Source organism: Nerophis ophidion, linkage group LG13 (genome assembly GCF_033978795.1).
Source record: "Nerophis ophidion isolate RoL-2023_Sa linkage group LG13, RoL_Noph_v1.0, whole genome shotgun sequence".
Taxonomy (NCBI): Eukaryota; Metazoa; Chordata; class Actinopteri; order Syngnathiformes; family Syngnathidae; genus Nerophis; species Nerophis ophidion.
The window spans coordinates 20,360,524-20,375,745 of NC_084623.1; the positions used below are offsets into that span (position 1 = coordinate 20,360,524).

The 15,222-nt window shown below is 41.0% G+C and overlaps 1 protein-coding gene across 1 annotated transcript in view; it reads right to left on the bottom strand.

Moving 5' to 3' along the window:
- Positions 1–706: 706 nt before the first annotated feature.
- Positions 707–15,222, bottom strand: part of zgc:136439 (uncharacterized protein LOC678627 homolog) — a 21,876-nt gene continuing 7,360 nt past the window's right edge. The window contains exons 2-8 of the mRNA XM_061918502.1: positions 12,369–12,458; positions 10,679–10,758; positions 10,486–10,601; positions 6,669–6,766; positions 1,197–1,265; positions 1,050–1,108; positions 707–941 (exon numbers count right to left, since the gene is read on the bottom strand). Of these exons, the coding sequence (XP_061774486.1) occupies positions 821–941; positions 1,050–1,108; positions 1,197–1,265; positions 6,669–6,766; positions 10,486–10,601; positions 10,679–10,758; positions 12,369–12,458 (633 nt within the window). The 3' untranslated portion in view covers positions 707–820. The remainder of the gene's footprint in view (positions 942–1,049; positions 1,109–1,196; positions 1,266–6,668; positions 6,767–10,485; positions 10,602–10,678; positions 10,759–12,368; positions 12,459–15,222) is intronic.

Genomic DNA, 15,222 nt, shown 5'->3' on the forward strand with positions numbered 1-15,222 from the left:
TTTTGGGGTCAAAATGGAAATGACGAATACATTTAGGAATTAAAGATATAAAAATGTAACAGTTCGAGATGCTACCTCAGTAGAAGCATTTAAGTCTCACCTTAAAACTCATCTGTATACTCTAGCCTTTAAATAGACCTCCTTTTTAGACCAGTTGATCTGCCGCTTCTTTTCTTTCTCCTATGTCCCCCCCTCCTTTGTGGAGGGGGTCCGGTCCTATGACCATGGATGAAGTACTGGCTGTCCAGAGTCGAGACCCAGGATGGACCGCTCGTCGGGACCCAGGATGGACCGCTCGCCTGTATCGGTTGGGGACATCTCTACGCTGCTGATCCGCCTCCGGTTGAGATGGTCTCCTGTGGACGGGACTCTCGCTGCTGTCTTGGATCCGCTTTGAACTGAACTCTCGCGGCTGTGTTGGAGCCACTATGGATTGAACTTTCACAGTATCATGATAGACCCGCTCGACATCCATTGCTTTCGGTCCACTAGAGGGGGGGGGTTGCCCACATCTGAGGTCCTCTCCAAGGTTTCTCATAGTCAGCATTGTCACTGGTGTCCCACTGGGTGTGAATTCTCCCTGCCCACTGGGTGTGAGTTTTCCTTGCCCTTTTGTGGGTTCTTCCGAGGATGTTGTAGTCGTAATGATTTGTGCAGTCCTTTGAGACATTTGTGATTTGGGGCTATATAAATAAACATTGATTGATTGATTGATATATTAATGCTTTATTGACTCATTATTTCCTGGCATTTGCGGACCATAAGAAATTATGAGGCAGGCCAGATCTGGCCAAAGGCCCTTGAGTTTGACGCCTGTGTTCTACATCATGTATGTCTTGGTGTTATGCACTTTTTCCTTAAAATAAAGGTCACACTCTCTATAGGAAACCAAGTTTCCAACATCAAAACGCCCAGAGATCTGATGTACATATACCGGCGCTCTGCAAAAGACAGTAGAGACGGGGAGGTGTTACATCATTTGTAAACGTGATAAACATTTCTATAACCTTGCTTCTCCACCAGTTCATTGGAATGCCTTAAGTACTTACCTTGGAATGAGCCAGGACACAAAGTTTCCAGGAGCATCTTTTTCCTCAATACGAGCATTCTGCATGAAGAAAATATTGTTTGCAATAAGTTGCTAAATAGTGAGAATTTTAGGTCGTGCTTGCTTCATGATATTAGAGCAAACAAACCTTTTTTTCCTTGAGGAAGGTGTCCAGGAGAGGGAGGACTTTCTTTGACAGCACATAGAAACAAGGACACTAAATGGTAAAGGCAACAATGAAAGTGATTAGTGTTTTCACTGTTGGAATTATTGAAGTACTAGAAAAGATGCTTGGTATAAACAATACTTGAACTGGTACACAATATTACTGGCTACATTTAAACATACAATTTATTAAATCTGCTGAAGCAGGGTGATATCGCTATCAGACATGTGTAACATTGCACCTAATCATTTATTGTTTGGGTACAAGTTGTGATGTGTTTGGGTTTTGCACTAGGGGTGTTCAGATTAGGGTTTTATGCTGCCGATTTCGATCATCCATAAGTAAGATCTGCCAATACCGATAGCATGTATTAACTACATTTTTTTTATGTATTTATGGGGAGTGCAACTAACAGTTCAATAATAACAGCACAATATATAATAATAATGGATTAGATTTATATAGCGCTTTTCTAGACACTCAAAGCGCTTCACACAAAGGTGGGAACCCATCATTTATTCACTGCACATTCACACCTGGTGGCTACATTTGTAGCCACAGTATTTAAACTAGTTCCTTATTCTTTTGTGTTATTCTCCACACTGTTTATAGCAGGAATCCCCAAACTACGGCTCGCCAGCGTCCAAATATCTCAATTTTATTTTCAATTGGTCCGACAGCTTTTATGTTAGCTACCTCTCTTTGTTTATAATGTATATTTTCGGCTGGATCTACTCTCTATTTTATGCTGCCTTTTTATTTTGTTGCAGCTGTTACATATGCTCTGATACTGTACATCAGGAGTGTCCGACTCATTTTACCTCAGGGGCCACATGGAGGGAAATCTGTGCACACGCGGGCCGGACTATTAAAATAATGGCATTAAAACTAAAAAATAAAGACAACTTCAGAATGTTTTCTTTGTCTTACTTTGGCCAAAAATAGAACATCCACATTCTGAAAATATTACAGTTAAAGTATAGAACAAAATACCCGTCAGGGGTAAAGGTTAGATCAGGGGTCCCCGAACTACTTACAAAATCCGGCCCCCAGGAAATCTCAAGTTTTTTTTATCCATCCATCCATCCATCTTCTTCCGCTTATCCGAGGTCGGGTCGCGGGGGCAGCAGCTTAAGCAGGGAAGCCCAGACTTCCCTCTCCCCAGCCACTTCGTCTAGCTCTTCCCGGGGGATCCCGAGGCGTTCCCAGGCCAGTCGGGAGACATAGTCTTCCCAACGTGTCCTGGGTCTTCCCCGTGGCCTCCTACCGGTTGGACGTGCCCTAAACACCTCCCTAGGGAGGCGTTCGGGTGGCATCCTGACCAGATGCCCGAACCACCTCATCTGGCTCCTCTCGATGTGGAGGAGCAGCGGCTTTACTTTGAGTTCCTCCCGGATGGCAGAGCTTCTCACCCTATCTCTAAGGGAGAGCCCCGCCACACGGCGGAGGAAACTCATTTCGGCCGCTTGTACCCATGATCCTATCCTTTCGGTCATGACCCAAAGCTCATGACCATAGGTGAGGATGAGAACGTAGATCGACCGGTAAATTGAGAGCTTTGCCTTCCGGCTCAGCTCCTTCTTCACCACAACAGATCGGTACAACGTCCACATTACTGAAGACGCCGCACCGAGCCGCCTGTCGATCTCACGATCCACTCTTCCCCCACTCGTGAACAAGACTCCTAGGTACTTGAACTCCTCCACTTGGGGCAGGGTCTCCTCCCCAACCCGGAGATGGCACTCCACCCTTTTCCGGGAGAGAACCATGGACTCGGATTTGGAGGTGCTGATTCTCATTCCGGCCGCAACACACTCGGCTGCGAACCGATCCAGTGAGAGCTGAAGATCCCGGCCAGATGAAGCCAACAGGACCACATCGTCTGCAAAAAGCAGAGACCTAATCCCGCGGCCACCAAACCGGAACCCCTCAATGCCTTGACTGCGCCTAGAAATTCTGTCCATAAAAGTTATGAACAGAATCGGTGACAAAGGGCAACCTTGGCGGAGTCCAACCCTCACTGGAAACGTGTCCGACTTACTGCCAGCAATGCGGACCCAGCTCTGACACTGATCATACAGAGATCGGACTGCCATAATAAGACAGTCCGATACCCCATACTCTCTGAGCACTCCCCACAGGACTTCCCGAGGGACACGGTCGAATGCCTTCTCCAAGTCCACAAAGCACATGTAGACTGGTTGGGCAAACTCCCATGCACCCTCAAGAACCCTGCCGAGAGTATAGAGCTGGTCCACAGTTCCACGACCAGGACGAAAACCACACTGTTCCTCCTGAATCCGAGGTTCAACTATCCGGCGTAGCCTCCTCTCCAGTACACCTGAATAAACCTTACCGGGAAGGCTGAGGAGTGTGATCCCACGATAGTTGGAACACACCCTCCGGTCCCCCTTCTTAAAGAGAGGGACCACCACCCCGGTCTGCCAATCCAGAGGTACCGCCCCCGATGTCAACCAAGACAGCCCCACAGCATCCAGAGCCTTAAGGAACTCCGGGCGGATCTCATCCACCCCTGGGGCCTTGCCACCGAGGAGCTTTTTAACTACCTCAGCAACCTCAGCCCCAGAAATAGGAGAGTCCACCACAGATTCCCCAGGCACTGCTTCCTCATAGGAAGACGTGTTGGTGGGATTGAGGAGGTCTTCAAAGTATTCCTTCCACCTATCCACAACATCCGCAGTTGAGGTCAGCAGAACACCATCCGCACCATACACGGTGTTGACAGTGCACTGCTTCCCCTTCCTGAGGCGGCGGATGGTGGTCCAGAATCGCTTCGAAGCCATCCGGAAGTCATTTTCCATGGCTTCCCCAAACTCTTCCCATGTCCGAGTTTTTGCCTCTGTGACCGCTGAAGCTGCACACCGCTTGGCCTGTCGGTACCTGTCCACTGCCTCTGGAGTCCTATGAGCCAAAAGAACCCGGTAGGACTCCTTCTTCAGCTTGACGGCATCCCTCACCGCTGGTGTCCACCAGCGGGTTCTAGGATTACCGCCACGACAAGCACCAACTACCTTGCGGCCACAGCTCCAATCAGCCGCCTCGACAATAGAGGTGCGGAACATGGTCCACTCGGACTCAATGTCCAGCACCTCCCTCGTGACATGTTCAAAGTTCCTCCGGAGGTGGGAATTGAAACTTTCTCCTACAGGAGACTCTGCCAGACGTTCCCAGGAAACCCTCACAATGCGTTTGGGCCTGCCAGGTCTGTCCGGCATCCTCCCCCACCATCGCAGCCAACTCACCACCAGGTGGTGATCGGTAGAAAGCTCCGCCCCTCTCTTTACCCGAGTGTCCAAAACATGAGGCCGCAAATCCGATGACACAACTACAAAGTCGATCATGGAACTGCGGCCTAGGGTGTCCTGGTGCCAAGTGCACATATGGACACCCTTATGTTTGAACATGGTGTTTGTTATGGACAAACTGTGACGAGCACAGAAGTCCTATAACAAAACACCACTCGGGTTCAGATCCGGGCGACCATTCTTCCCAATCACGCCTCTCCAGGTTTCACTGTCGTTACCAACATGAGCGTTGAAGTCCCCCAGTAGGACAAGGGAATCACCCGGGGGAGCACTCTCCAGTACTCCCTCGAGTGTACCCAAAAAGGGTGGGTACTCTGAACTGTTGCTTGGTGCGTAAGCACAAACAACAGTCAGGACCCGTCCCCCCACCCGAAGGCGGAGGGAGGCTACCCTTTCGTCCACTGGGTTGAACTCCAACGTGCAGGCTTTAAGCCGGGGGGCAACCAGAATTGCCACCCCAGCCCGTCGCCTCTCACTGCCGGCCACGCCAGAGTGAAAGAGAGTCCAGCCCCTTTCAAGAGAAGTGGTTCCAGAGCCCTTGCTGTGCGTCGAAGTGAGTCCGACTACATCCAGCCGGAATTTCTCTACTTCGCGCACTAGCTCAGGCTCCTTTCCCCCCAGTGACGTGACGTTCCACGTCCCAAGAGCGAGCTTATGTAGCCGAGGATCGGACCGCCAAGTGCCCTGCCTTCGGCTGCCGCCCAGCTCACATTGCACCCAACCTCTATGGCCCCTGCTATGGGTGGTGAGCCCATTGGAGGGGGGACCCACGTTGCCTCTTCGGGCTGTGCCCGGCCGGGCCCCATGGGTACAGGCCCGGCCACCAGGCGCTCGCCATCGTGCCCCACCTCCGGGCCTGGCTCCAGAGGGGGGCCCCGGTGACCCGCGTCCGGGCGAGGGAAATCTGGGTCCTTTGGTTTTACTTTTCATAGAGGTTTTTGAGCTGCTCTTTGTCTGGTCCCTCACCTAGGACAAGTTTGCCTTGGGAGACCCTACCAGGGGGCATAAAGCCCCCAGACAACATAGCTCCTAGGATCATTGGGACACGCAAACTCTTCTACCACGGTAAGGTAGCAGCTCAGAGAGGAGGTAGCAGCTCAGAGAGGAGTTTAAAAAGTTTTTTTTAGTCTTTTTAAATGTGTCCTTTCTAATCTATTCCGAGTCAAAAAGTTTGGGGACCCCTGTTTTATAGAGACACATAATTAGCTGTTAACTTGTCCGCCTGAGGACTAAAAATAAAAAAAATATTAGCCAGACGGGATCGGCGTTAGTGATCGGCATCAATCATTGCATACTTTTTCAAGAAAATTGGCCAATACTGATACTGTCTGCTCAATGGGAACATTCCTAGTTTGCGCCCCAGTGTAACGTTTACAGATGGGCAAGATGACAATTAGATTGTGCTAAAAAAAAACTTGTTTAACAATGTTCATAAATGGTCACAGTTTATGCGTTTGATCTGGTTGCCTATCAAATTTATACCACAAAAACAAACTAGATGATTATTGTTTATCACAGAGGTGTCAAACTCGTTTTAGATCAGGGGCCAATCATGGCATGATAACTTAAACATAAAGAGAACTTCAGATCTTTGTTTAAAAATACAACAAGCAAATTCTGAAAATGTACAAATCACAATGTTGTTGTTTTTTTTTTTTACACTTACATGTTGCGGTTAATAGTATTCTATCTTTATTTGTCGTTATTTATATTTTCTGAGTAAATTATGTGATAATGTTTATCGGTCAACTCCATCCATTTCCTACCGCTTATCCCTTTCAGGGTCACGGGGGGGCGCTAGACTCAACTCATTGGTGTTAATTTTCAATCCAACAAGATAAAGTACAGTATGTTATTTATGTAATTTGAGTTTTTTTGGACTTATGTACTAACATCACGTGAGTTATTTTGTACATATTTAGCATCATCTACAAAGGTACAAATAATTGCTATTGCGACATTCAGTGGACACATTTAGATCAGCAGTTTCTTTCATTCAAAAATTTCAGGTTAACTTTTAGACTTAGCAAACTCATCCCGCGGGCCAGATAAAACCTGTTCGCGGACCTGATCGGGCCCTCGGGCCGTACGTTTGACACTCCTGGTCTATCACGTCGAGTGAACTTACTGCTCTTCTTGACTTAGTCTCGTTTGGCAGCGGTTTTTCCTTCATACATTTGGCTCGAAGGTCACTTTCCACTTCCACTATTCCGTATTTTTGGGTTTCTGTACAAACAGAAGCCCACAGGGAAAAACATTAAAATGCTAAATCATCTACCCAAGGCTAGGTGTGTCCCAATCCGATATCATCCAAAAAAACAGTATAAAATGATACCTCCTTGCATCTAAAATCTCCAATATAAGCTGTGATACAAGCAGTCCTGCAGCTTGTGCAAAGCTAGGCAGCCAGTTAACATCTAAATGTCCTCCAATAAGCACACATGTTTGGTCTTTCCTTTAGTCGAGTCACTTAGAAAAAGGTAAACATGGTGTTTTTTAGGCTACTAAAAGCTACACAACAGCTCAGCACACAAACCAGACAAACTAGTAAGTGTCCTTTATGGAACACTATTGTGGTCTAAAACAGTGGTTCTCAAATGGGTGTACGTGTACCCCTGGGGGTATTTGAAGGTATGCCAAGGGGTACGTGAAATTTTTGAAAAATATTCTAAAAATAGCAACAATTCAAAAATCCTTTATAAATATATTTATTGAATAATACTTCAACAAATTATGAATGTAAGTTCATAAACTGTGAAAACAAATGCAACAATGCAATATTCAGTGTTGACAGCTAGATTTTTTTGTGGACATGTTCCATAAATATTGTTAAAGATTTCTTTTTTTGTGAAGAAATGTTTAGAATTAAGTTCATGAATCCAGATGGATCTCTATTACGATCCCCAAAGAGGGCACTTTAAGTTGATGATTACTTCTATGTGTAGAAATCTTTATTCATAATTGAATCACTTGTTTATTTTACAATAAGTTTTTAGTTATTTTTATATCTTTTTTTCCAAATAGTTCAAGAAAGACCACTACAAATGAGCAATATTTTGCACTGTTATACAATTTAATAAATGAGAAACTGATGACATAGTGCTGTATTTTACTTCTTTATCTCTTTTTTTCAACCAAAAATGCTTCGTTCTGATTAGGGGGTACTTGAATTAAAAAAAATGTTCACAGGGGGGTACATCACTGAAAAAAGGTTGAGAACCACTGGTCTAAAACACCACATTTGTCAACACAAACAAGTATAAAATCATTATGGCTGCACATTACTTAACATAATACAAAGTATCCATTGATTGATTGATTGATTGATTGAAACTTTTTTTAGTAGATTGCACAGTACAATACATATTCCGTACAATTGACCACTAAATGGTAACACCCGTATTAGTTTTTCAACTTGTTTAAGTCGGGGTCCACGTTAATCAATTCATGGTACAAATATATACTATCAGCATAATACAGTCATCACACAAGTTAATCATCAGAGTATACACATTTAATTATTTACATTATTTACAATCCGGGGGTTGGGATGTGGAGGGGGTTGGGGCCGGCGGGGTTAGGTTGGGTTGATATCAGCACTTCAGTCATCAACAATTATATCATCTGAGAAATGGACATTGAAACAGTGTAGGTCTGACTTCGTAGGATATGTACAGCTAGCGGTGACCAAAGTGAGTTCAGAAAGCATAAGAACAAGTATATACTGTACATTTGATTATTTACATTTAATTATTTACAATCCGGGGAGGTGGGATGTGGTGGGGGCCGGGTGTTAGTCTAGGGTTGTAGTTGCCTGGAGGTGTTCTTTTAGTGAGGTTTTTGAAGGAGGATAGAGATGCACTTGCAGTTCACCTCTACCACCTGTTTCCTCCCCTCCAAGTAAGATTGCATCCAGCTCGATGAGGTTTTATCAAATCCGATTGCTCTGAGCTTATCCAACAGTTAAGCGTTGTTTACGGTGTCAAAGACCTTCTGAAGTGGACGTCCGGCATGGCCATGCCGCAGTATTTGCCCGCGTTCATCTCATGTTTGATGTGGTCGGTCAGATAGAGAAGGCATGTGTCAGTGGAGTGGTTAGTTCTATAGCCGGATTGGAATTTGTACATGAGTTTATTAGTGACAAGGTTTTGATTGACCTGTTCATAAACTATTTTTTCCATTACTTTCAAAATGGAACAGAGTAGAACCAGGTCGGTAGTTAACAGGTTCTAATTTGAGTCCTTTTTTAAAAAGGGAAGGTACTTTTGCTATCTTGAAATCTTTTTGTACTTGGCCTTGTTTAATTGAGAGATTTATTATATGTTTGATGATTGGGGCAATGGTGGTGGCAGAGTCCCTGAGGAATCAAGAGGGGATATTGTCAAGGCCAGTGGCCTTGTTTTGAAAAGTATTAGAAAGTATCCATTAACAAACCTTAATTTAATGAAATTATTACCACAAGATGTCGCCAAAACACAAATCAACACTCCACTTCAAAAGCATAAATCTGTTATAAAGTTAGTGTTTTTATACGTGCCATTGCTCTTTGAGTCATTTTCCTTGATCAAACATTTTCTAACATTCCACACTACAAAATAACAAAAGCATGTGTTATGATTCCTGCTGATATTCTATCGAATTAATATCGGAAGTGAAAGGGTTGTTTATGGACACCCCTATCCCAGACTATACTGTTATCAGTGCTTCTCAAACTGTTAATGGTATGCCAAAGAATCACTTAATAAAATATCCAAACAGAATGTTACTGTTCAAACTGTGTGTAATATTACAGTGGCCCAAATCAATTAAATATACTTGATAAATAGAACCTCTGCCTTGTTTTGAATTAATATTTAGGCCTACTACACTACAGTATTTTAATGTTGGTCATTATGGTGATACTTGGAAATAGGGCTGGGCGATATTGGCTTTTATTAATATCGCAATATTTTTATGCCATATTGCGATATACGATATATATTACGATATTTTGGCCTTGAATAACCACTTGATGCATATAATCATAGCAGTATGATGATTCTATGTGTCTACATTAAAACATTCTTCTTCATACTGCATTAATATATGCTACTTTGAAACTTTCATGCAGAGAGGGAAATCACAACTAAGTCAATTGACCAAAACAGTATTTATTAAATACTCTTCATTCTCTAACGGGTGACTTTTTAAATGAAAGAACAAATTAATAGTGTTGCTACCTTTTTGTAGTAACACTTCTGCTGCATACTTTGCATTTTGCTGTTGTCTGCTGAATATACAGTATTCCCACTTGAAGCCAAACCAACACCAGATGATGGATCCCCTGCTCTTTATTTTGGGCATTAATTGTTCTTCCTCCATTTGTGATCAGTTTCGCACCTTCTCTCTCTTGTAATGTCACAAACTCCGCTCCACTCTGCTTGTACGACCTGCCTCAGCTAACGTTAGCCATGCTGCTACCTCTCTGGTCGGCGAGAGCGTATGACGCTAGACGCGCAACAGTATGTAAGAAGGCGGGCTTGTTTTCCGTCTCTGTGAGAGGGAGAGACGAGGAGGAGTGAGAAACGCCTGTATTTTAATGCCCTCAGCTAACGTTAGCCATGCTGCTTCCTCTGGTCGCCGAGAGCGTATGACGCTAGACGTGCGACAGTATGTGACGTATGTAAGAAGGCGGGCTTGTTTTCAGTCTCTGTGAAAAGGAGAGACGAGGAGGAGTGAGAAACGCCAGTAATGTAATGCCCGCAGCTAAAAGCAACTGTGTGAGAACATATAATCGAATATTACGATATAGTCATTTTCTATATCGCACAAAGACAAACATGCGATATATCGTTTATATCGATATATCGCCCAGCCCTACTTGGAAAGCCAAATATTTTCGGAGTTGGTACTTGGTGAAAAAAATTGGAACAACACTGCTGTATATAAAGCATAAAAAAACTCACCATCATCCTTGCACTGATAGGAGAGAATCATACAGTTATCCTCACACTTCGCCTGGAGCTCAAAAAATCTTGCGTCAATTTTACTAAGACTGAAGTCCTCTTTAAAGAGGGTGTCGCTGTGTGGGATTCAAAGAAATACCATCATCAACGTTCTCTTCTTGAATTACAACTATTAAATGCAGAGTTTACTCACCCTCCAATAACGACAATATGGTCTTCTATCTTGAAGTGTCTAACTGCAAGATGCAGGCAGGCTACAGCACCTAGACGGTCCTAGTGAAAGATTACTGTATTTAACATATATGTGTAATTATATGACAGTCTCAATTATAAAAATCCAGTTATACAAGTACAAATGACTATTATTATTTTTCTTGCTTTAACGTAAAAGTTTAAATGTATGCAAGGACGAGAGAGTTGTTACAAGACTGTCCTCACTGACGGTTTAGCATAAATAATACAATTCAATATCTTAGTTGCTCATAAAGCAATGCTTTTTTATTTAAGTGTAGTTTGGGGAATGTCATTTATTTAATGGGCAAAGAGTTTAATTTATCTTGTTTTCATGTTAGCATACAAGCAAGCCAGCATGATTTGTCTTAAGCAGTGTCACCGTTCTGTGAGTTTATTAAACAGTTATCAATCACAATTTTATGGTACCTTTCATTTCATTTAAAACAGTAACACTAACTGTGTAAAGTTTTAACATTGTTTATCATTACATTCCTAATATATACATATACATATATATAATAATATATATATATATATATATATATATATATATATACATATATATATATATATATATATATATATATATGTAGGTGTGGGAAAAATCACAAGACTACTTCATCTCTACAGAACTGTTTCATGAGGGGCTCCCTCAATCATCAGGAGATTTTTCTCCTATACTGTTATTAGTGCTTCTCAAACCGTTAATGGCATGCCAAAGAATCTCCTGATGATTGAGGGAACCCCTCATGAAACAGTTCTGTAGAGATGAAGTAGTCTTGTGATTTTTCCCACACCTACATATTGCACTCTACCACGGTATCGAGCACTATTCTCTGGATAATCCAATCAAGATATATATATATATATATATATATATATATATATATATATATATATATATATATATATATATATATATATATATATATATATATATATATATATTTCGTCCCTACAAGCCTGTTTCGCAGGTTTTCCCTGCTCTTCAGGGGATTTTATTGAAGTGTCTGTGGTTGTTACATATACTGTATATATAGGGCACCCTATATATATATATACATATATATATATATATATATAGGGCACCCTATATATATATATATATACATACATATATATATATATATATATATATATATATATATATATATATATATATATATATATATATATATATATATATATATGTGTAACAATATCAGACACTTCAATAAAATCAATAACATCAATCAATAAAATCCCCTGAAGAGATGAGGAAAACCTGCGAAACAGGCTTGTAGGGATGAGATAGCCTCTGTGTTTTTTCCTGACCTAACTTATATTCCGCTCTACCCCGATATTGAGCACTGTGTAACAGATAAACCACAGAAACCTGGATTACATAAATATGAATCCAAAATACACTAAAATAAGGACTAGAAACAATTGTTTATTTTTACATTGTTTCTTATGGTGAACTATGCTTCACTATTCAAACTTTTCAATCTACAAAACATGTTTAAGAACCAATTAATTCTGTAAATTAAGGTTCCACTGTATTGTCAAGTGGCGTCCAAAGTCATCAAAATTGTGACTCTGGTAATTGGTTGTTAATAGTTATGTTGTCAGTTCTCCTGTCAGTGATAAAATATAAAAAACATATTTACAGAATTGCTTCTTGTCTGATCGCTGACAATCTTGACATTTGAAAACTGTGAAGCCCACTGTTGAAATGCAGCCAGGTAAAGAGCGTTCGTCTGTGGAGAGAGGAGAGAGGTGGACATTCATTCTCAAGGCTGCTGGGGTTTGGGCAATATTGCAAATGCTGGTACCGATCCGATACAGGTAAATACAGTATTGCACAACTTGCTGTTCACAATGATGAATCTGAACAGCAAAATTTAAATCATATCAACAAATTTTATTAAAAAAGCATACAGTATGCTTATCTGTGACTACCAGTCTCTCTATATTTTGGTTGCAACCCACTGATGACAGTGACACGCCAAGCTCAATGGCTAATTTCATCTGAGAGCCTCCTGGATAAAGCCTTTAGTTCCTGTCTATTTTTCCCTGAGCAGAAAGTTAAAGTACCAATGATTGTCACACACACTCTTGGTGTGGCGAAATTATTCTCTGCATTTGACCCATCAGCCGTATTGTCATCTGCAAATGATATCAACATTAGGTCTTTTATGGCTTTAGAGATGTCATTATATAGTACAGATTAATGGTTTTGGTCCTAGAATGATTATTGTGATTATTTGTGTCAAATGCTTTTGTTAAGTTCTTAAAGGAACAATGTAAACATATAATGGACAGTGAGATGTTATTGTTGATCATATTGTTACATCATTGGTAAGGATGTTCCAATCAGAGATTTATTCTGGCGATTCAGATACGGTCATCTATTATCTATCTATCTATCACTCATAGATGACCGTATCTGACTGTTTGATATCAATACAGATACCAATTATTCGTGGTGCACCAAAAAAAAATCTATTCACATTCCGATTCTTATTCATGCCTATTCTAAATCGATTCAAATTTTTATAAAGTCAATTTAAAAAATAAAATAAAATAAAAAAGTCAAAACTTAAATTTTTTTCGTAGAAGAATCAATGTTTTAAAAGATATTAGGCCAGGTCAAACGTACGGCCCAAGGGCCGGATCAGACCCGCAAACAGGTTTTAGCTGGCCCACGGGATGAGTTGGCTAAGTATAAAAATTAACCTGACATTTTTGAATGAAAGAAACAGCTGTTCTAAATGTGTCCCGTGGATGTCACGATAGCAATTCTTTGTATATTTGTAGATGATTCTACATATGTACAAAATAAACCACGTTAGTACATAAGTCGAGGAAACTGATCGAACCACATAAATAAAATATTCTGATTTTGTTTTAATATAATTTTTTTATCTTGATAAATTGAAAATTAACACCAATTAGTTGACCGATGAACATTATCACATAATTTATTCAGAAAATACAAATAATGACAAAGAAAGATAGAATACTACTAACACGTAAATGTAAAAAAACAACAACATTATGATTTGTACATTTTCCGAATGTGCTTGTTGTATTTTTAAATAAAGAAATCAATCTAAAGTTGTCTTTATTTTTAAGTTATCGTCCCGTGATTTTACCATTTCGGCCTACTTGGGAGTAGATTTTTCTCAATGTGGCCCCCAATCTAAAATTTATTTGACACGCCTATGTTAGGCCATCTACATGCAACCATAAGGTGCTTTTCTAATCCGTTACCTGTTTTGAAAGAAGTTTCAATATAATTATTCTACCAAAGTATACATTGCAAAAATCAGTTTGAGTTGAGAATTGTGTTAAATCGAGAAACGATTCCGAATCGAATTTTCAGCCCAGCAATCGGAAGTAGTTAGATACGTTACACCATTAATTCATGGTAAGTGCTATTGACAGTTTAACAACATCAACACAATATTTAAACCAGTTCTTTGTTTTATTGTATCACATACAACTGTTTGATTAAAAACAAAGTCAATAACAACAGCAAAAACTAATATGACAATGTTTGTAAACCTTGTTACAATATTACAGCTTACGACTTCACCTTTACATATATACCACCACAAAGGATACGAAATAATCAAATCGTGAAAGTCAAGAACAGTACCCTTTCAAAAATAAGTGTGGTCCAACCACATGGGTATTAAAACTCCTCTATACCAGAGAGCTAAAGAGAAAAGTACTGCCATTAGTCAAATCTCATTGCAGGGTGGTTTTGGTCCTAGTTGTGGAACACTTGCCAAGGTCCACACCCTTGCAAGTGTACTAGAGGGTAATAAGGAGTTTTCCCAACCTGTCTTACATGTGCTTTGTAGGCATTGGAGTACTGGGTTTGCTACTACGTGCCGTGTCCTTGTACGACAGGTAGGAAGGAGCTTTATTTGCATTCCTAGCAGGAAGTCCCGCCTGTTCACAGTAAAGGTTGGCTTCCACCAACGCTGCCCTTTGTCACAGATTCTGTGAATTATTAGTTATTTGGATTTCATGCAAGGCTACAAACCAGGGTTTTTCAACTGGCGGACTGGGGGCTAAATCTGGCCCAAAAATTACACCATATCTAGCCCCCGAGTTCAGTTCGAAACATGTCCGACATATATTTTTGCAGCAAATTCCTAAAAATACTACAGTGCTCCTGGTGTATAGAGAAACTTGGACACTGTAAACACCTTGCATTGATATTTCAACCTTGCTCGCAAACATAGACCACTGGGGTCTAAACTTGTGATTTACATCACTAAGGCATTCATTAAGGTATTCTTCGTAATGCGATTAATATAACTAAGGTGTTGCTGTAGCTTGTTAACTTCAGATTTTGTCAGGAGTCATTCATTCAATTATACTAATAGTGTTCTTTTAGGTTCCATTTTAGGTCCTCTCTTTTTCATCCTTTGGGCTATTTAAATGGTGGCTTGGGGGTTCAGTTAAAAAAAACTTTTGACAGACTCACATTTTTGCGACAAATTCTTG